Source organism: Kryptolebias marmoratus, linkage group LG5, assembly GCF_001649575.2.
Source record: "Kryptolebias marmoratus isolate JLee-2015 linkage group LG5, ASM164957v2, whole genome shotgun sequence".
Lineage (NCBI taxonomy): Eukaryota > Metazoa > Chordata > Actinopteri > Cyprinodontiformes > Rivulidae > Kryptolebias > Kryptolebias marmoratus.
The window spans coordinates 4,988,802-5,010,039 of record NC_051434.1 but is presented as its reverse complement, the minus strand read 5'-3'; the positions used below and the strand labels follow the sequence as shown (position 1 = coordinate 5,010,039).

Here is a 21,238-nt window from a genome sequence, read left to right as displayed (position 1 = left end):
ACAGTATAGCACTTAGGTAATATGTGCTATTGGTTGTATTAATGCAGCTTCAGTCAGAAGTTTAAATCATCCCGGGCATCAGTGTTAACATTTGTGTTTTTTATTGATTTTTGAAAAAATAATTTTCGGTAATTTCTTTTGTTCATTTTTATTAGTTTTTTAAAGATGGATTGGTATTTTACAGGTCAAAGTTTCACTCTGTTGACATCATTTTGTCAGTCTACAAGCAGTGACGTTTTCTACAAATTTTCCAACCATCCATCCTCTTTACCCACTTTTTTGTGCACAGTTGTGTGGAAGCTGGTCCCTGTCTCCAGCAGTCATTGAGCAGGAGGCGGGGTAAGTTCAGCACAGGGTCTGAAGGTGAATCATTTTCAGCAGTTTGATGTAATTAACTTTTACAAGTTTTTATGATCAGTAGCAAAGTACCTTCCTCTGTAGGATCTCTATGAATGGCTGGAGGAATATATAAATATAAATATGAAACTTGTGGAAAGTCAAGGCCTCAGTGTTGTCAGTGGTCATCAGGGCTTTTTGACACTCAGACATGTTAAAATTTGAAAATAGCAGCAGGAACCTCTGAGGATCTATATGTTTAATAAAATCGTCATCACATTAGTAAAAAAAACATGATATAAATTCAGTGAGAGAAAAGTGAATTTGTAAATGTCACATACTGAAAATGATCTTTTGCTTGGGGACAAGTGGCAGATGCCTCACACCTCACAACAAAAATATATACGACCATTTTCTCTTCATGTAGTCTTTCCATTTCTGCTTGCCTCAATGTGTTAGAAAAACTGCAAACCAACATAAAAGCAGAACACAAACATGATTTTCAGTTCCACTATGAATAACACTCTATAAAGTATTCAGTGCAATGACCAGAGAAGATAGATAAAGTGAATTGTTTGATAGCACATTCATTTTAGTTTTGTTAAATATGGCTATTGCAACAAGAACAACGATAAGTATTTTTTGCTTTTTAAGTAAGTCGTCTTGTCAGTAATTTGTGAAGTAACATTACAGTTACATTATTGTTAGCATTATTAGCATTAGCATGGCTATTAATGCATGAAGCTGCATAAAGCTTCTAAATTATTTTAGTCTGTGCTTGGCATGTGCATATTTTATGCACCAATCACCATTAAGACATTACACACAAGAGCACAGCTTGATCCTGTCCAGAGTTTATGAAGCTGGTGCACATAAATTGTATGCAAGATTGTAGAAATACATGCAGTGCATGCAGATCATATGGATGTAGAGATAAGTAAAAATAGTAAGTGCATGGGTGCAAAATAGTAATAGTATAAATGCATGTGTATTTAGTCCCTAATGGTTCAAAACATCAGTGGTAATGACATAATACAAAATGACAACAAAGTGGGACTACGATTTGTTACTGTGCATGAAAGTTCCCCTTAATGTCTTCAGTCACTGCTGCTTGATAGTTTTTTTTTTCATTTAAAGTCATTTATTTGTTGCTTCACAGCACTAAACCAAGACTTAGTTCCACGCTGATTTTGTAGGAGAAAAGATTAACAGTAGGTGCACATGCCATAACAATGATGTTAACCTTTTCTTCGACAATTTAAGGAACTTCTAACATTTTATAGTTTCACATCTATTTTTTAAAAAGCTTTACGTGTTATTTGTTCTTAGGAAATGCAGTGCTTGTACCCAACATTGCTATACCTTAAAATGGTTGTTTTTGTGCGTTCCTGTTTGTAACTTCTTAAAGAAACATGGAGATGCAAATCTGAAGATGACATTTTTTTGTTTTGTTTAGACTGTAAATGAGTATCTTTTTTCAGTTTTTTTATCTATTGATGTTTTTTCAGCCTTTTTCACACATGCACTCCTTTCCATTACAGCAACTAAACATCTCTGAGTTAAGTGTGAACTGTTCAACTATGAACACGCATGAAGTGCGAACTGCTGCAGTTATATTAAGAACCTGCTGCGCGGAGTAACGGTGGGTTAATTTAGACCGTTCAGTAGCAGTTCAGCGATGCATACTGAGTACAGTGTTCAAAAAATCTACACAGACTGCATTTTTAAATAAATAATGATGCTGTCCAAAGTTTTCTCATTTGTGTCTCATTGTGTTTTTGTAATCGGTTATTGTTTCTTTTGTCGTCTTGTTTTGTCTTGTCTCTGTGCCTCTGTCATCATTTCACTTCTCCTCAGTCTGTCTCTTGTCTGCCTGCCACGCCCATCTACACCTGCCTCAAGTTTTAGTAATCATTCCACCTGTGCCCACTTTTGCTGATTGCCTCCAGTTCTTAAAACCTGGGCATGTCCTTCACCTGTCGCTGAATTAGATTTTGGTTGTGTTTAGTTTTGCTGCCACGTCAGCTTTTGTTTTGTTCTTTCATTCTTAATAAAACTAGTTCCTGCCATGAGTCTGCACTCTGGCTTCGCCTCCTTCTCTTCCCAACCTGACAACATCAACAAGGAATGTCTAAATCAAGTCACAGGAGAACGTTTACTGCAGAATGTATTAATAATTTCCATTTTCATTAATTTGCCTTGTAAGGTAATTTCTTTTAAAACTTTTAGTAAAGTAATAGATCAGATGTCTTGTCTTTGTACTTTGGGGGACAGTGTTGAGGTTGTTATAGTTTAATAAAAAAACACCAGATGTTAAAATAGGTGAAGTTCTGATAGTCATTCAACCATTTGTCACAAAAGTGATGCTCTAAAGAACTGTCTGTAGAACAATTTGGTGATTACAGTGCAAATAAAGTTGTTTTGGTGTTTTGAGCAGCTTCACTCAATTAGAGAATATAATTCAGGTTTCTCTGTTCAAGAGAGGATAGTACATAAACTTTGAAAAGAAATATTTTGTTAAAAACTGTGCTGATCAAATTTTAATAAAAGCACTTATAAATGTATAAAATAGTCAAAGCACAATGAATAACTCTACAATAGACGTAAATAGTTTGATACTCAATTTATTATTAGTAAGTTATCAGCACACACAATAAAAAAGAACTAACAAGCAACAAATTTAATGAAATTTGAAAATGAAAAGGTAAAGTATACAGTAATCGCTTGAGAATACTAATTCTTAAATGCTGATTGTTCATGCACTTTAATCTTTACTGAAGGCACTTTAACTGGAAATAAAACATATTTTACAGCAAAAAAGTATTAATAAAAGCATTTCAAAACAAAACACACCGATTATTAAACTTTAAGAAACAATACATGTAGTAAACATATAGTAAGCAGAGATGAATACCTAACATAACTCAGAAATGTGAATAGATAATTATTTAAATCAAAAGTTAACTCAGTGGTGAAAAATTTCACCAAATTTAAACAGGGTATGACATTCTGGTTCATCTGCTGTTTAACAAAAAAAAACAAAACAAGCAAAGTATTGTCTAAATCTAATTTTGGTGTTTAAAAGGTAGGACTGAATGAATACAATCAGCTGGTGTAATAACATCAACAAGTTTGAATAAATGGTAAGATTGTTACATTTTCAGACACCATAATAGCATATCTAGAGATGGAACTTATACTTATATTACTGGAGCTAAGATGATAAACTGATGTTAAACAGGTCTAAGTGTGACCCTTGGCATCTTTAATGACTTTCTTTATCCTGTCTTAAAGCACTGAGGTTTACTACAAACCCCAGACCCATGAGTTTAATTCTTCTGATGATTCTCCTCATCCTAACGGCTCTGTTCCATTTCTCAGGGTCCTGCTGGTCCAGTCAGCAGGTCTGTCTCCTCAGTGAGAGCGTCTCCTGTCTGCAGAGCTCTCTGGACATTCTGCCAGAAGACTCCTGGGTGTTGTGCAGCCTGAGGCCAGCTCAGGTAGGTGCGTTTCTTCACCAGCTTCCTCATGCGGTAGTATGGAGACAGATGACGAGAAGGGATGTCCTCCAGAAACAGCAGGATCAACACATCCTTCTGTTCGTCAAACAGACGAAAGCTGCAAGAAGATAAATACAAAAGTGTATTTGCAACAAAGCTTTAATATTCATTGTAATACTCACTGTAACCTACTCAGCTTTTTTGAAATTGCATTTAATTTAATCATTGTGATTTAAGTATACAATTTATTATTTTTCCAAAAAAATCTAGTCAAAATTTCTGCTGCCTCATTCTGCCTACACTACTTAATATGCTACTATGGGAAGCTCATGTCTATAAATAATGATAAAGTTCAGTAGATAATAAATCTATTGAACCTTATGCTTTTCTCTCTCAGAGGAAAAGCTATCATTCAAACGGCGTCCCCACCTGGCCATCTGGATCTCTCTTGAGCACCATTCACTCTGCAGGTAGTGGCGGCTGATCACACAGATGGTCTTCCTGCTGCCATAAATGGCATCAGTGATGTTTTCCATGATGGGTTTACCTGTAGACACAACAGGTGTGATATTAAACGAATTAAAATAAAAATTAGACAGTAAAACTTGAAAGATGAACTAAAAATGAAAACCAAAAAGCTACAGGTGCCTAAAAAATGCTCACTGAAATATTTCTCATTGTTTTGCCAATGCAGCAGCACTTTGTATTATGAGTTAAAGAAGACAGAAGAAAAATGATAACAGAGAGCGTTGACCTGGTTGGAAGTCTCTGTGGTGCAGACAGAGTCTCCAGCCCTGCTCTCCCTCCAGCACTGGAAGCATCTCTCTGTAGACCCAGTCCTCGTCGTGGACGTTGTAGGACACAAAGGCATCAAACTGATGAGGATCTCCCTTCTTCCTCCTCCTGCTGTCGTAGACAAAGGCCAGGAAGAGGTGGAATGTGTAGGCTAGCTGCCACCTCAGGAAGTGGTAGATGAAGGATGTGAGGAGAGTCAGAACAACCAGACAAGTGCTGGAGATGAAGTAAAAGAAGCTGCCATCGTTCCAACAGGACTGGACATCAAAGTCTAGTAAAAATGTTCCTCGTCTGTCCAAGGGAAAGGAGCATTCATACTGATGAGCGTTTACCACCTGTGTTTGCTTGTTGTTCTTTATCCATTGGACAAAACCTGCATTTGAACATTCACAGCTGAACTGGTTGTTGCTCAGGTCCAAATATGTCAGAGAGGGGAGAAACTGGAACACTGTCTCATTAATCACATTGATTTCATTGTCAGTCAGTTTCAGATATCTGAGTGCATTAAGGTTGGCCTGCAGCAGAAAATCCAAAGACTTGATATTAGACTCTGAAAGATCCAGACTCTGCAGGTTTGGGATTGATAGAAACAATTCAGGATTCAATTCAGACAAATCGGTGTTTGCCAACGTCAGAGTCTTGAGTTGGGAATTGTACTTAAACGTGTCCACAACTGGAGCATGAATATAAACATTCACAGCCTTAAAAAGTTCCAAATGTTTCATATATTGAAGCAGTTGATTTGGTACATCAAGTGGAAGTCCATAGTGATAGCCACTGCAAATCACTGTGAAACTTTTCAGCGACTTTATGTTAGTGTATGCTTCATAACCGCTTGGTTGAGTTAGTTTTAAAGTGCCGTCAGTGTTTAGGTAGATTATAAGATTTTCTAAGAGGTGTAATCCCCTGAAATAAGGTTCATAGTCAAGTGGAAGGGATACAGTAAGATCTTTCAAGCTGTTTAGTCCTTGAAATGTTTTACTCTTCACCCTTCCAACAGAATTTGATGCAACATTTAAAGTTTTTAGGGACTTTAAATTTTGGAAATCACCTTTTTCTAGAATTATTACGGAGTTGTAGTTTAGATTCAGGACCTCGAGTTTCTGAAGGGCAGTTTGAAATGTGTCTCCAAATTTCAGCAACAGATTGTTACTCAGATCTAAACGCTTTAGATTAGTTAGATTTCCAAAAACACATTTATCCAGTTTGGTAATACGGTTGGTGTTCAGGGAAAGCTCTGTAAGACGTGTTGTGTTCACAAAATCCTCACAGGTCAACTCAGAGATAAGATTGTAATCCATAGTCAAGATCTCAAGGAATGTGAGGTTCTTTATGTCATTTGGAACTTTGGTCAGTGAGTTGGATTTCACATTCAGGGAATTCAGATTTTTCATCAGCTGTAGTGAGCCTTTTGGCAGCGCATTTATATGAGTTTCTGTTAAGTTAAGCTCTATCAGCTGAGAACAAGGTCAAAGTTGTAAAGTCATATTGTCAAGATGGTTGTAAAACAAATCCAACCTCCTCAATGATGCTATTTTGCAGACTGTAGATAACAGCCCTTTCTTCAACACCTTGTTTAAGTAGTTTAGTCTGAGATGCCTCAGGGAGTCCAGACTCTGAAGAATGTTTTGAAACTCTTTAAATGAAAACACAGGATGATCAATATACAGATGTGTTATGTTCCTCAGCAAAGTTTCGTCAGGTATGTCCCATTTCAGGCTAAAATGACGTCCAAGTGTGGAAAATTCTAACTTCTTGAGGTAAGGAAAGGCTGGTGTTGTGATGCTAAACCTTTCCAGGTTATTACCGGAAATGCTCAGCTCTTTAAGACTTGAAATGTTCAGCATCAAGTCTTTGGTCTCAAAGGAAGGAAACTGATTGTATCTAAGATCAAGCCTTTGTATTTGTGTTAGCTGTAAGATGGGTTGAATGTCAAAGACTTTTTGTAGCATATTGTATCCTAAGTCTAACATTTGCAGGCTTGTCAGGAACTGGAAGGCTGAGGCATGAATGAACTGAATGTTGTTTTCATTGAGGTCAAGCATGGTGAGGTTGGACAGACCCTGAAACATGTTGCCAGTCAAGGAGGTGAGGTTGTTTTGTCCCATTTTAAGTGTTTTTAGTAAAATCAAATCGATGAAAGATCCAATGTCCACATAAGAGATTAGATTTTCACTAAGATCCAGATATGTCAGCTTTGACATCCCACAAAAATCTTCTTTGTTAATGTTTTTAATTTGATTGTTTGGAAGTTTTACTGAAACTGCGTCTTTGGGAATGTCATCAGGGACAGTCATGAGTTTCCTGCTTGCACAATTCAAATAAATATCATCATAGGGGGTTTCCTGATAATCTAAAGTGCAATTTTTCAGTGAATAAGCCAGTGATGGGGTAATCTGAAGCAGGAAAAAAAGAAGTTTCAGAATAAAGCATACAGATAAACTTCCCATCCTGTGAAATTAATGTGAGGTTGTTACTTTTGTTGTTCAAGTTTGATCATCTGCAGAAGACAAACACACACAAAATCATTTTTAAGCACTGTTCACTACTTTCCAGCCATTCAAATTCTATTTTTCATTTGAAGAAATGTACTTTATAGTGATGCTGAGACAAAAATTTAATCAGTTTCAAGTTGGTAAAGTTGTATGACAACTGGTTCAAAGAAAATGGCACAAAATATAAATCAAATATGACATTAATGTTCATTTAGTCAATGTTGTTTTCTGCTGAAAGGCCAAAAAGTAAGAAAGTCAAAGTCAAAGGACACTAAAATGTGTGAACTGGGGAAGATAAGGAATAAATCACCAAACTTTCAAAAGAAATAGCCATGCTGCCAGCATGATTTCTTACAGTACATTAATTTTCAAAAGATAATATTGAAATATACATCTTACATCTTCTTTAAAATTCAGATCACTGTTTACAGGAAAAATAAATATTTTAAAAACTGTTTGCTGTTCTTGAACTTCAAGAAGCTCTTTCAGTTGCTTTTTTATGACTGAAACCCCCTTTTAGGCAATTTAATAGCAATTATTGAAATTCTAAATAGGATGGTTTCTTGATCAAACAGTGTACCAGCTTTCACCTAGGCTCCTTAAGGTTGTTGTTTATTGAAATAAAGCTTATAATTACACAAAGACTTTAAAATGATTTTGATACTCACAGATGATGAGGAGATCTTCACTTTGCATCTGTCTCAGTTAACTATCAGCTGATGTGTTCTTTCACTTCTCTAATATTCCCCGAATAGAGGCAGGGAGTTGCAGCTTAATGTCAGATCTGAGTCGAGTTGCGTCAGTTAAAAAAAAAAAAAAAACGACAACGAAAATAATATATCAATCTAAAACTGATTGTAATGTGAAAACATTTTGGCTGAACAGAATAGCAGAACTTCAAAACTGGAACTGCTTTAGAAAACAACTTACCTTCAAACAGTTGCTGTGAATGGCACCAGAGAGCCCACTTTTACTGCAGAAGATGTACCTTCTTAGCAAAAAAATTTAAACTGAGACAAATAAACAAAAAACATTCCCTGCATTTATTCGCTCATTACTTCCAGATTAAATGTAGATGAAATGGTGTCCTTCTCAACATGCTGCTTGTCGGGTTGATGCCAACATAGAAACCAAACATCCCTCAGCATAACTTGCAATTTTTTTGCTTCAGTTTAAGATTTGTGCCCTTTAGTGCTTAATTTGTTTGAATTAGGTTTTCATCTGACAAAAATAAATTTATTGAGTCTAATGAGAAATAAAGATGAGGAGAGAATAAAAAGGAGACAATTTGGATTTCTGAGGGACTGTTGTTCTGTAAACAAAAGGAAAGGACTGACAGTGAAGGACAAATGGAAAATGCAGAGGTTCAGAGAATCATCAAAGATTCAACCTTTTTTTGTTGTTTATGTGAAGCTTTTTCTCTATCAAAAGGAGATGAAAGATGTAAACTTTATCAAAATTACCCTCACTCATATCACAAAAGCTGCGGAAATCATCACATCAATAAAAAGGGATGTAAAAACATTAAATTTCATCAAAACACAGAGCAAACTGAATACATCATTGGATTAAAAACTGGTTTATGACAAAGATTCACAAAGTTTTCTGTAAAATGCACCGACACAGTCCTGCCTGGTACAGAAAACAGCAGATGCTGATCTCTACATCCTGTGATACTTTTAATCAGAGCAGGCTTGGATGTGAATCTGAGATGTTTAGACAAGAAGACAAATATTTTTCACTCAATTCACAGAGGCAAATAAAGGCTGTTAACAATGTAAAGGCCTTTAATTCAACCACAGCATGTAGAGGCTGCAGAGCGCCCTCTCGTGGAGAACTCAGAGATTCAAAGCGTCCTCTCATCCTTCATGCTGCCTCAGGAAAGCAGGAGAGAAGCTGAGGTTCAGATCGTCACTCAGGTCCAACAGCTTCCTGATGAGTAAAAGAACTTCTCTGCTGTTTGTAACAACTTGAAGGAAAATGTGAAAGTTGAACTTTAAGGTGGAGGAAGAGAGCAGCTCTGACTGACCTCTGTGACCAGCAGCTGGAAGTACAACTAAAATATCACAACTACAATGTGAAAACCATTAAAGTAAAAATATAATAACTGATAATAATTTAAACTTTGAAATTTAAATCAGCCAGAACTTTAAACAGGTAATATTCACCAATTAACTCATTACTTCTTACTACCAGTAGGTTTGTTTTTAACATCAAATTGATTCATTTAAAGAAGCCAAACATGCAGTCAAATAGATGTTTTTCACTCACATCCAAAAATATCTTGCTTATAAAAGACCCTACAGAGCGCCGCCACATGGATAGTTTGGGGATTGACACTATAACTTTGTCTTTCCAAATTTAATTTTGGTCAAATGTCCCTCAAAGTTTTTTTCCTGGTTGGTTTACTTGATAGCACTGAGACTCAGCAATCTGAACATGAACTTATTCATGAAAAGATGCAGGCATGTTATGTTGCTGAAGTTGGGTGCTCACTGACTAAAGGCTTACCGAGTAAAATGGAGGAAAAAGATAAAACAACTAAAAAAAATAATGAAATCTTTTATTCAAAGACTCCATAGGTTTGCAATGATGCAATGACTTTCTTAATCCAACATTCCTGAACTGATGTGTTTCATCAGTTGCCACCACTGGTGCCATTTAAACAAAAGATTTAAATATTTTTGGTTTTGATATGCATGAACTTTGGAAAGCCAGATTAAAACATAATTATTTTATGATTTCATTTCATATTTAAGAAGCTTTTTGAATATTTTTCTTTGAATTTACATTTTATTTTATTTTTTGCATGAGACAATCAAAAAATACTTCGCTGCAAACAATTCATCATTGTTGTGCTTCGCCTGGTAGAATTAAAATGAAGAAAAACTGTTGCTGAAAATATTTCCCAAAACGCCATCACTGATGCACATTGAATTGCCTTGTTGCTGAAAAGTGCTTTATAAATAAATTTGACTTGACTAAATGAACAGCAGATTTAAAGGAATAAAAAACATTAACTACTTAATTAAATATACATCACACAGACTGTACATTCATTTTAACAAGCTCTCTCACGTTTGGTATTACTGCAGTTGCATCAACTTAAACAGCAGATGGAGATGTTTACACATTTTACATCTCGTCTCTACCAGAACTCAAGGACAAGTCGAGGATAAAATTGTCTCTTTCTGATCCAGGATGAATTTAATTAAACTTCCAGAGTGTATCAGTCCACCCAGACAGATATTCACCCAATATTAAGTCCTCTCTGCCCTTAATCCCCCTTCCTCAGACCACTTTCTTATAATCTCAAACAGAAATAGACTGGGATCTCTGCCTCCCCTTCATTCCAGTCATATGTTTTCTTGGCCTGCAGATCTGGTGTGTCCCTGGTTATCAGTTATCAACGGGGAGCACATTTCAGCATCCTCACCTCGTCAGCAGTCTGCTGCTGGCCTGCTGACACTAATAAAATCATTTCACTTAAATCCTCTTTGACTCTCACACTGCAAGTCCAGAGGGCTGCAGAGAAACCAGAGAGAAGCGCCTTTGGTTATAGGTTCTTTTTTAACATCTTACACATCATATACCAACTGTCAAAATTTCCCTTCCGGGTCCTGCAAGACTTATCTCAGTCTGCTTTTCAGGATTGTTTCTCAGGGATGCCACATACAGCCCTGTGCAAAGGTTTTCACCCCTTTACAGATTTTTTTTCTGTTTTTGCTTTTTTGTGATGCTTACATGTTTCAGATCATCCAACAAATATTAACATCAGACACAGATAACCTTAGTAAATACAAAATGCAGTTTTAACTGGATGCGGCACTCTTAGCTGCAACAAGTGCAGTTTTACAACATATGTTCTTCTTCCAGAAAGTTCTCCTTTTTGTCTCATCAGTCCAGAAAAAATTTGCCCAAAAGTCCAGGGGACCATCAAGATGTTTTTTTTTCCCAAATGTAAGAAGAGCTTTTGTGTTCTTTTTACTCAGCAGTGATTCTGGCCTTGGAACCCTCCCATGGAGGCCATTTTTCTCCTCCTTACTGTTGAATCAAGATCTCTGACCTTTATTGAGGCAGGGGATCTTCTGGGTTCTTTTGGAACCTCCTGATGATTCACTGATGCGCTCTTGGAGTAATTTTGGTCAGCAGGCTGCTCTTGGGAAGGTTCACCACTGTTCTATGTTTTCTACAGGTCTGGAAATAATCAATAATAATAATAAAAAAAAACATTGCAACTAATTTGTGATTTAACTAGGGGGCAATTATTTCTTTACACAAGGCCAGGTTGGATTTGATACCCCCCCCCCCTTTCTAAATGAAAACATAATTTTAAAACTGCATTTTGTATTTACTCAGGTTATTTTTGTTTGACATTAAAATTTATTTGCTGATTTCAAACATTTAGGTGTGATAAAAAAGCAAAAATAGAGGAATTGTGTAAAGGGATTCACAGGACTGTACAGCATTATAAAGTTTTACTAAAAAAAACAAAATTGTATATTTAGATTACAAGAAATGTTGCAATATTTGTATTAATGACATGACAAACTTCTGATGTGGCAAAAAGTTCTAATGTGTGTCACTCTTGTGAGGTATCAAGGCATGAACGAGGGACTTCAGGCTGCTGCTGGTGGTCCTGTAGTGTTTTGGTCCCAGACAGCTGTCAGCAGATCCACCGGGGCCTTTTTATGGTTGAATAGTCCAGCTTCTGGCACTTAATCAGACTGAGATGGCTGGGGGATTATGCCGGCCTAGATTTTCTGCTGGGTGAGGCTGTTAGCATCAGAGACTGACACAGGCAGGAGCCGTGTTTATGTGTTAAATAACCTCCACATCAGTTTCAGTGCCCAGGGTTTCCAAGCAGAAGGTTGCACTATAATATGATCAATGTCGTACATTTTAACTGTCAGCAGATCTTGACTAATGTGTTTATTTGATCAATAATTGCTGACTGAGTCTTTAACAAAGGTAAGATAATTATTCTATAATCACTATTTTTTTTTTAAAAAAGGGGGAAAGACTCTTTCTTCCCTTCTGACTTCCTAATGCTCTCATGCTTCATTTTAAGATTTCATCTTCTTGGCCCGTCCTTTTTTATTTCTTATTTATTCTGTTTCTGCCTTTGATTCTGGCCTTCTTTGATTTCAGCCATAATGTGCACGAACAGCAGAGGCTGGAGGAGAGGACCAATAGAGGAGATACTTATTCTCCTGTAGCACCGAAGCACAAACTGAGCCTCACGTTAGTTCGGAAAGGCCATGAAATCAAACTCAACACATCTCCATTTTTGGTTTTGCTATTCTGCACAGTCTGTTTATATATATATATTTAAACAAAATCATGGATTTCTTGGTTTCTGTGTGAGCAATTAGTGACCAATTGTTTTCACCTTTCCTGTACAAACCAGAAATAGTTTTGAATATTGCAAAAATGCTTACCCATGTCATTCATATTCAACAACTCCTGCCATCTTTACCTCCAAGGAGGTTGTTTTCAGTATGGTCTGTCTGTCTGTGTACAAGATTACTCAAAAAGTTATGAACAGATTTTCTTAAAATTGTCAGGAAACATTAAACATGGTACAAAGAATAAGTAATTAAATTTTGGTTGTGAACAAGTCACAGTTAAAGGTCAAAGGTCAAGATCACAGGTAACCCCTTTGTTAAAAACTTGTCTCTGCTCCTACATGTGACCCTTTTGTTTCCTCCACCAAGAAAGTTGTGTTTTTGGTTGTGTCTGCTGGTGCCTTTGTCTGTCTGTTAGCAAGCTCAGGTAAAAACTAATTTTTAAGAAATGTTGAGGTTGTCACAAAAACAATAGATTAAAGTTTGGTGGTGATCCACATTATCATCCGTATCGCACTAGTTTTTAATCACGCTGTGGCCTTGGTGAAGGTTTGCGCTCGCCGAGTGCTTCTGGTTTGTAAATGTCTTTATTTTCTGACTAACTTGACAGCACTTCAGGGTTGATTAGAGAAGTGAAAACAGGTGAAGCGGAGGTGTGGATCTGGTAAGTGAAATTAGAAACTCTCCAAATACGCAGCGGAATAATGGGATAAAACAATAAATTTAAGTTCAACAGGATGGTGGGGTAGAGTTTAGAACCAATCCATTGTTAATGAAGAAAATAAGTGAGTTGGCTCTGAAATGAGATAACTTAACCATATATGCAACCAGGGAACCAACTGGAACTTTTAGTTGGCTGTGGTTATTTTTCTTAGTTTGCACATTTATATTTTAGTCATTTATCGTTGCTCAGCAGACAGAGAGGATTGTAAAGCACAGAAGGCACAGGCTGAATGCTTTACTATCTGAGGGAGAGAATTTTAAATAATTACAAGGCAGGTCTATTTCCTGTCTGTGTGCTACCAAATTAGCAAATGAATGAAGGTATTATATTAAAGTGTAATCCTAAAACAGTTGGTCACCGACGCCATGCAAGGTAGAATCAAGTACACTATTAAAAACAATCAGTGAAAAGCAAATTATTGGAGCTGCTATTTATATTTAAAACACTATTTTTAATTTAGAATTAAGACGTTTCACCTCCTTAGCCTAATTCAAAGTGAGCATCCCAGCTGAAATTTGACTATAAGTGTAAATTTGACAAATGAATCCACACCTTAGCATGCAGGTTACCAGTGAATCTGCTCTCCTCACCACAAGTTGACTTGAAAAATGTTCTTCTTCAGTTAGTGGTGACACGGCGCTGCTGGGTTTGGCACTAACCCAGGGCTCAGTGCCAGTCGAATGCAGTGATTCAGACTCTAAGTAAGCTCCATTTTGCAGGTTTTATTGGTTTGCAGGTGGGTGAGCTGTTTTTTTTCTGACAGATGGAGATAAAACAGGAGCAGAAACTGCAGATGACATAAAGCTGCTTTTCCTTTGACAATAAATTAAAATGTGAAAGTGGAAATGGTGATGAACTTCTAGGCATAAGCTTGTGGATATATGTACTCTCCAAGGAGTGTAAGCAAAGGCCAGGCGTGTGGGGGAGGGTTACTGTTTCACAGCCATTCCTGCAGATATATGACCTTCTTGGAAGAAAACCTTTCCTGCGCCATCGCCCCAAAACTCAACATCAGAGGTTTGCCAATAAACTTCCAGCCTTCTTCCATTTCAGTCTGCAGATAGTTCGGTCTGTTCACTCTAACTTCTAGAGCTCTGGTTTTAATAAAGAAGAGCTTCAGAGTGCATCAGGTGCACACAAAGGCAGGAGTAGAAGCGTTTTGTGCGTTTGGTGTTAAAGAAGTCACTCAGCTGGAAGTGTGTTAACACCACTGAAACTACCATAAGGGCTGTTCTAATATGACATAAAAGAAACCACAAAGCACCTGTGCTTTTACTTTTACACTGTAAAAGCTTTTTCCTGAAAAATAAATAAAAATTCTGAAATAGAAGATTTAATTTTCTGCTGTAACCTCACTGCTCTCCCTCCCTATGATGGTGGTCCATCAGAAGAATATACTCTTTTTGTTATATGATATATTCAAAATTTTAATCCAAATGTATGTTCAGATTTAGGAAGCAGGCAGAATAAGTACTTAGTATTTTTTTTTTTTTTACTTTTTATCATACTCAGTTGCCTTGTCCTCCTCATTTCGTCACCTGCTTAAAATCCTCAATCAGCTCACCTGTTTGCACGCCCAATCACAATCGTTCCTGGATTTAAAGTGTTCTTGTTTACTTAGTCTTTAATAATTAGTAAAGATACAGCTGGACTCTGTGATCATTGTAACATCTTCCTTTTGGATAGAAAACCTCTATCCTCTCTAGTTCTGCATTTTCATCACTTATTACAATTATGAAATACAGAAGTCAATTTCTTTTTAACAAAATATTATTTTCTTTTCCACACTTCTTGTATACAAATGACCAAATATAAGGTCCACACAATCAACTTTGTGGTATGATTAAAGGTAGTAAACTGGGGTCTGTCCTTATCATAACACAGTGTTTGCCAATAGAAGGAGATTTGTGTGCATGTGTGTTTGAACGTCTTGCCAATGACTGCATGAAGCATCAGTTTGTGTTTGATGTTGATGCTGCGACTATAAACTTGCTTCTTTGCCTGTTTTTTAGGATCAAAAAGAAAAAGTTGTTTGAAAACTGTCTCAGAATGATCAGAGCCTGCTGCTCTTCAGACAAACTGGAAGAAAAGAGCTCGATCTAGGTACTGAGATGAAACGCTCCACTGAAGCTTTTATTTTTTAAGACAACAAAAGCTGTTCAGACAACCCTGTTTGGTGGTCGTTTTGGTTTAAAGCCGATCATTGTCAGCACGCTGCAGAGAAGCTTCAAGTCGCTTCAGATAAGTTTGACATGCAAATCTCCAGACCTGAAGGTTGGAATGGAACGAGACTCAGATTGTTGTAATCACAAGTATGTCTGCTAGTTTTTCAGGCTAATTAAAAATGACAATTTACAACCTCAATTACAAACAAGTTGGGATGTTATTTGAAGTTTAGAACTGAGTGCAATGATTTGCATCTCATAAACTCATAGTAAACATATTAAATGTCAAAACTGAGAAATTATGCAATTTTCTAAGAAAAAATTAGGTAATTTAGAATTTTATGCAGCAGCATGTCTCAAAAACGTTGGGATAGGGCCATTTTTACTACTGTGAAGCATCCTCTCTTCTTTTAACATCGGTCTATAAACAACTAGGACCTGAGGAGAGCAGCTGGTGGAGTTTTTTGGAGGGGATGTTGTTACATTCTTGTCTAATGTTGGACTCTAGATGCTCAACAGTCCTGTGTTTTCGGATGGGAGCAGATGTTGTTGTAAAACGTGTAGATACTTTTCTGTATTGATGGTGCCTTTACAGATGTGTAAGCTTTTCATGCCAGAGGCCTTAATGCACCCCCATAGCATCAGAGAGGCAGGCTTTTGAACTGTATAACAAGCTGGATGGTCCCTTTCCTCTTTAGAATGGAGGATATGGAGTCTATAATTCCAAAAAAGAATTTCAAGTTTTGATTTGTCTGACCCCAGAACAGTTCTCCTCTTTGCCTCGGTCCATCTTAAATGAACTTCGGTCCAGAAAAGACAGCAAAGTTTCTGGATGGTGTTCACGTCTGGCTTCTTCTTTTCATGACGGAGCTCTAACCAGCATTTGTGGATAACTATGCAGCAAACTGTGTGTGCAGACAATTTGTGGAAGTGTTCCTGAGTCCATGCAGTGATCTTTGAGATCTATAAATCATTGTAGTCTACTTTATTTACATTTTACATATTGTCCAAATTTCTTTTTGAATTTGGGTTGTAAATTTATAGAGTTCAGTAAAAATAAAACATTAAATGGTGATCAATACCTCCTTATATGTTGTGTTAATACATCATACCTGTTTTTCTCCCAATTATACTTTATTTTTTCTCTAATTTCTTCACTTTCACCCAGATTAATATCCAATGGGGAACCAAGGAATTATAAATTGCAGATTGTTGAACCAGTTTTGTCTTTTTCCTGCATATAGTACTGGCTTAAATCATACTAATATCAGGAGTTTGTTTCTGTCAAGTGTACTCTCAATATTGTAGGAATATTTTTTTCCATAAGAGACGAAAACTGGTCACTGAAAGGACAAATAGTTAGGATGCATATAAACCCCCATACATATAAATATGTGCACTTTTAGCTGTGAGTGATAGCTACTTCTTTCTGTGTGTGTATGTACAATAGAAAAGTTATTAAAATCAGTCAACCAAATGATCTTCCACCTACATTCTCCACTGCAGGCAACAACAACAACATGCAGGGAGAATGAATGTGTCTCAGTGGTTTTGTCACGCAGCCTCTGGATGGAAAAGGGAAATGTAGATGAGGACAGAAAATCACAGAGTGGATTGATGAACAGATTAGGGCGGGGGTGTTTCAGATGCAAAGGAAAATAAATTATAAAATCAGAATAATGGAAACATTTTTCTGTTCTTTGCATTATAAGTTTATTATGTTGTTTTCCAGCCACTGCAGAAAAATGATGAAAAGTAAGTTTATTTAATATTTTTCATAAATAACAGGTAGACTTCCAGTATGCTTGGGTTTGATAATCTATGTGGAACCGACTTGGTAAATAATGGATGGATGGATAGATGATTGTGAAGCATTTAAATTGCATAATTTTCTAGTCTTCATTAGGAACCTGATATTTTGCACTACGGATTTATGATGTACTGCTTTAAAACTGAACGGATTTTAAAAATCTACAGAGATCTTTTAGAATCTCTTTGACCATAAAAACCTTCTTCAACCTTCACACTCTGCCTGTATGAGCTACATGTCTCCAGCAGCCTAAAGGCCACGCTGCGTCTTCATCCATACTAATGTAGGCCTTTTCTTTCATGACTCGAGGTACGGAACTGTAGATTTTTGGTTCTTCCTCTGAAGACAGATTGCTTCCTGCGCATCAAGCTGCTGACCTTTCCGTGATGTATGGGGTCACTGGATTTGCTGCTCTGTTGTCTCCCAGATTTATGAGGCCATAAGCTCTAAACCGTCCACAACCTATTCAGGAAACTGAAATCCACCACTTTCTGGGAGGTGAACAACAAGTTAATTCTGATGCCTAATGAGAGCAAAACAAGAACAACGTCATTAGGATTTAAATTTTAATGAAACTCACAGAAAGTAAATATTGGATATACATTTACATTGATTAACATTTGGAGTCAGCTTGATTCAAGATGGTTGCCACAGCCAAATAGTCTTAAAAAACATAAAAACTGGCTATAATTCAGTCAATTTTACAAGTACTGTGCTAAAATGCAGTGTAGTTGTTGCTGCGAATAATCCTCAACACAAACTCCAAGTACTACTCTTTGTCTGTTAGCAAAAATATCTCCACCGGACTAATTTATTGAAACTTTCAGAACCTAAACATTCAATGTACATTTACAACTGGTTAGCTTTTAGAGTAAACCCGATTTGAGATGGCCAACACAACTAATCAATGTTAACCAATACAAAAATGGCTAGAACTCAGTCAGTTTTACAGATACTGAACTAAATTTGGTGTTGTAGAAGCTGAGAGTCATACGATGATCTTCGGCTACAACTCTGGCATTAAAGGTGGCAGGCGATATGCATTCCTTCAAGGAATGCTAGGTCTTTAATTTAAACAAGTCACATGTTGAAACGTCAATAATTTTTTCATGAATATGTATGAAGCTGTGATCCATCAGCGTCCTCAATCCAGATTCCTGCAGCTTCATCAGAGGTGAAGATTAACGGCTTTTGGTTCCTCTCTGCACACCTGAGCCTCATTCTTCAGATTTAGCGAGCAGCAGCGGCTAATCACCAATCCTTTATAGAAGCCAGGACGGAAGCGTGGAGGTGTGCTCAGGAATATGAATGGTGCTGATTATTTCTTGAAGAAAATGATTTTTGAGAATCCTCTTGCTGCATGTCCTCACCTGAACAAGAAGCAGGGAGCCACTTTCTTCTGTTCTTTAAAAAAGACAAGACTGTCAAAAGATGAGGTCTGACTTTGAAGGCAAGCAGCAGATTTCCCACAATCAGGTAGAATAATACTTCACCCTGAATGGAATCATTTTTCTTTCTTTTTTTGGTTAATGGGAGTCATTTTCAGATATTTTTAGAGTGTATTGTGTGCTCAAATATGTTTTTTGCACAGGAAACGGAAAATTGGTGAAAGTGTGTGACAGCAGCCGACACAGCAACAGCTTATTCGGTTTTTAGGGTCCTGAAAACAGGGAGTCTGAGCCTTCTGCTGCTGAATAATCTAATAAAACCCAGCAGGCAGTGGCACAAAGAGGCTAAGAGGAGAAAAGAAGGATCAGTGAGAAAGGTGGAGAGCAGGAAGTCCTCAGGAAAAGCAAACAGACCTTTTTTATTGATCCCATTCAGGCGATCACTGAACCATGAGGCTGAAAGACTCCTTAAACTCTCACTAAATTAACAGAAATATAAAATGAAATGGACACTACAGTTTAAGCTTACAAGCAGAACAAGGACAGAGTCACTTCATGTTAGGAGTTTTGTAAAGAAGACGAAGAAAGCAGATTGTTTTAGATGTATTTTAAAGCCCAGTTATCTGCAACAACGTGCACAGAACATGTTTTGTAACTGAAACTTAGCATATTGTCACACATTTCTTTTCATAGCTGGTTTTAAACAAACTGAAAATTGCAACAAATCCCAGAAGATCACTCGGTGTAAGGAACTGTCGATGTTAAGGTGCATGGGGAAAAGATGTAATGACCCACAAGGGTTGTTGAATTTTATTACCTGGAGCTTAGCTCATTATTAAGAGGTTGGTTTACCACTGGAAAATCTCCTCTGCTTTGTATAAGACTGAGCAGACAATGTGGACTTTTACCTGGAATTGTTCAGAGAGACGCTGCAGTTCTTGGTTCCACGTAGACATGTAACAGAACATTTCATCATGCTCCATTTCTAAAACAGGTTGTGTTTTGTTCAGAACAACAGGTAAAGCAGGTAAACACAGCTTTCTGATGAAACAAGCTCCAATCTTCAGCAGCATCTTGTGTTTACAGGCGTCCACTTTAAACTGCAGGAAACAGACACAACAAATGACTACCCAAATGTCAGCATCTTTTCTGTGTATTTGCTTCCCACTGCGTGGCTGCCTTTTTTCTCCTCCTCCTCCTCCTCCTCCTCCTCCTCCTCCTCCTCATCCTCTCTCTGGGAGGTTCAAACCCTCCCGAAGCTTCTCTGCTCATCTCGTCCTCCCCGTCGCATCCTGTCCTTGACTTTGAACTTGAAATTGCTGGCTGTCTGCAGAGAAGAAAAGGGGCGGGGGTCATGATGTGAAGGATGAAGCCGAGTGGAGAGGAATTTAAAAGACAAAAGAATAATACAATGCGAGGAAGAAAGTTATAAGGAGTTTTAAGAAATAGATTTCTGAAAGCATGAAAGCCAAAAGATACAATTAAGATCTGTGAAGCCCAAATTAAAACTCAATCTTTCAACTTGTAGTCTTGAGAAGACAGGACTTTTTTATATAACAGTAATTATTCTAACAGATCATTAAAATGTCTTCATAGCAATAAAGGGCAGCATTAAGTTAGTGGAAGAACAGTAAAATGTAAACATGTTCATCATTTAACAAAATAATAAGCTCTTCATGATCAGGGCAGCTGTTAGAAACTGACAAAAAGACCAAGGATGGATGAAAAACGGAACTTTACAAAACAACGAAGAATGGCTAGAATATGAAAAAAATAGATTTATTTTCCAAAATTGATATCTGATCAAAAAATATCTGTAAAAATAACTTGTGGAGGAGAGGAGAATATAAAAATGTACGTAGTAATGTACAAAAAAACTTTTATATTCATTCACTCAAATACAAAGATAAGAACTAAACAATAAAAAAGCTCATCAGACAAAATATGTCTAACTGGCTTCAAATCACAAGACTAATGATCAACTCTGCTGCTATAAACACTTAAAGTATCATCTAAACAAGCAAAACAACTTGTGATTCTTCATTTGAAAAATAGCTTGTACTGTTTGGTACTTTTTTTGCCTCCAGGTTCGCTCCTCTCTCAGCAGCTTTTGTGAATATTCCAGGAAAAAAGATGTCAAACACAAGAACAAACCCACACACATTCTTATAACTTATTTAATAAGTGCACATGGACTCCATTGGCAACAGTTTCTTTGATTATGAGCTGTACAAGTTTTTCTTGTTTCGGCAGCACAGTTGATCAGTAACAGGAAGGGGAAAAAAATAACAAACTCAGATTCAGTTTTATTTCTCTGGGAGCCCTCCAGTTTTTTGATGTCGGAGCTGAACTTGGATCGGCTGGAAGTCTCTTGAGGTCAACATGCTGTCGTTTTCAGAACCCAGTAATTGGCTGAAACTGCAGATCATTAATTAGTGCTGGAGTCCTTCATGGAGCCACACTGGGCCCTCGACGCTTTGAGGAGCTGCGTTCACTCGTTTCTTTCATCTCAGTCGACCCTCTGCTGTTTCTGATTGTTTATTGGTCAAATGCTACAGACTGAAGTGGCTGCTTTTCTTGTTTTCTCCATCTTTTGTTTGGTTTCTTTTAAGATCAATCTGTGATCTTTTTTATTTTTATGATCTGTGTTTGATCATCACCTCTGAGTGGGAATTTC

The 21,238-nt window shown here is 37.0% G+C and overlaps 1 protein-coding gene across 1 annotated transcript; it reads right to left on the bottom strand.

The window, feature by feature from the left end:
• Window positions 1–2,944: 2,944 nt before the first annotated feature.
• Window positions 2,945–8,251, bottom strand: LOC108243898 (toll-like receptor 13). Its single transcript, XM_037975608.1, has 3 exons — window positions 4,591–8,251; window positions 4,266–4,383; window positions 2,945–3,954 (listed from the first exon to the last, which is right to left on the bottom strand). The coding sequence occupies exons 1-3, from the start codon at window positions 6,023–6,025 to the stop codon at window positions 3,714–3,716; spliced, it is 1,794 nt and encodes a 597-aa protein (XP_037831536.1). The 5' UTR covers window positions 6,026–8,251; the 3' UTR covers window positions 2,945–3,713.
• Between the last annotated feature and the right edge of the window lie 12,987 nt (window positions 8,252–21,238).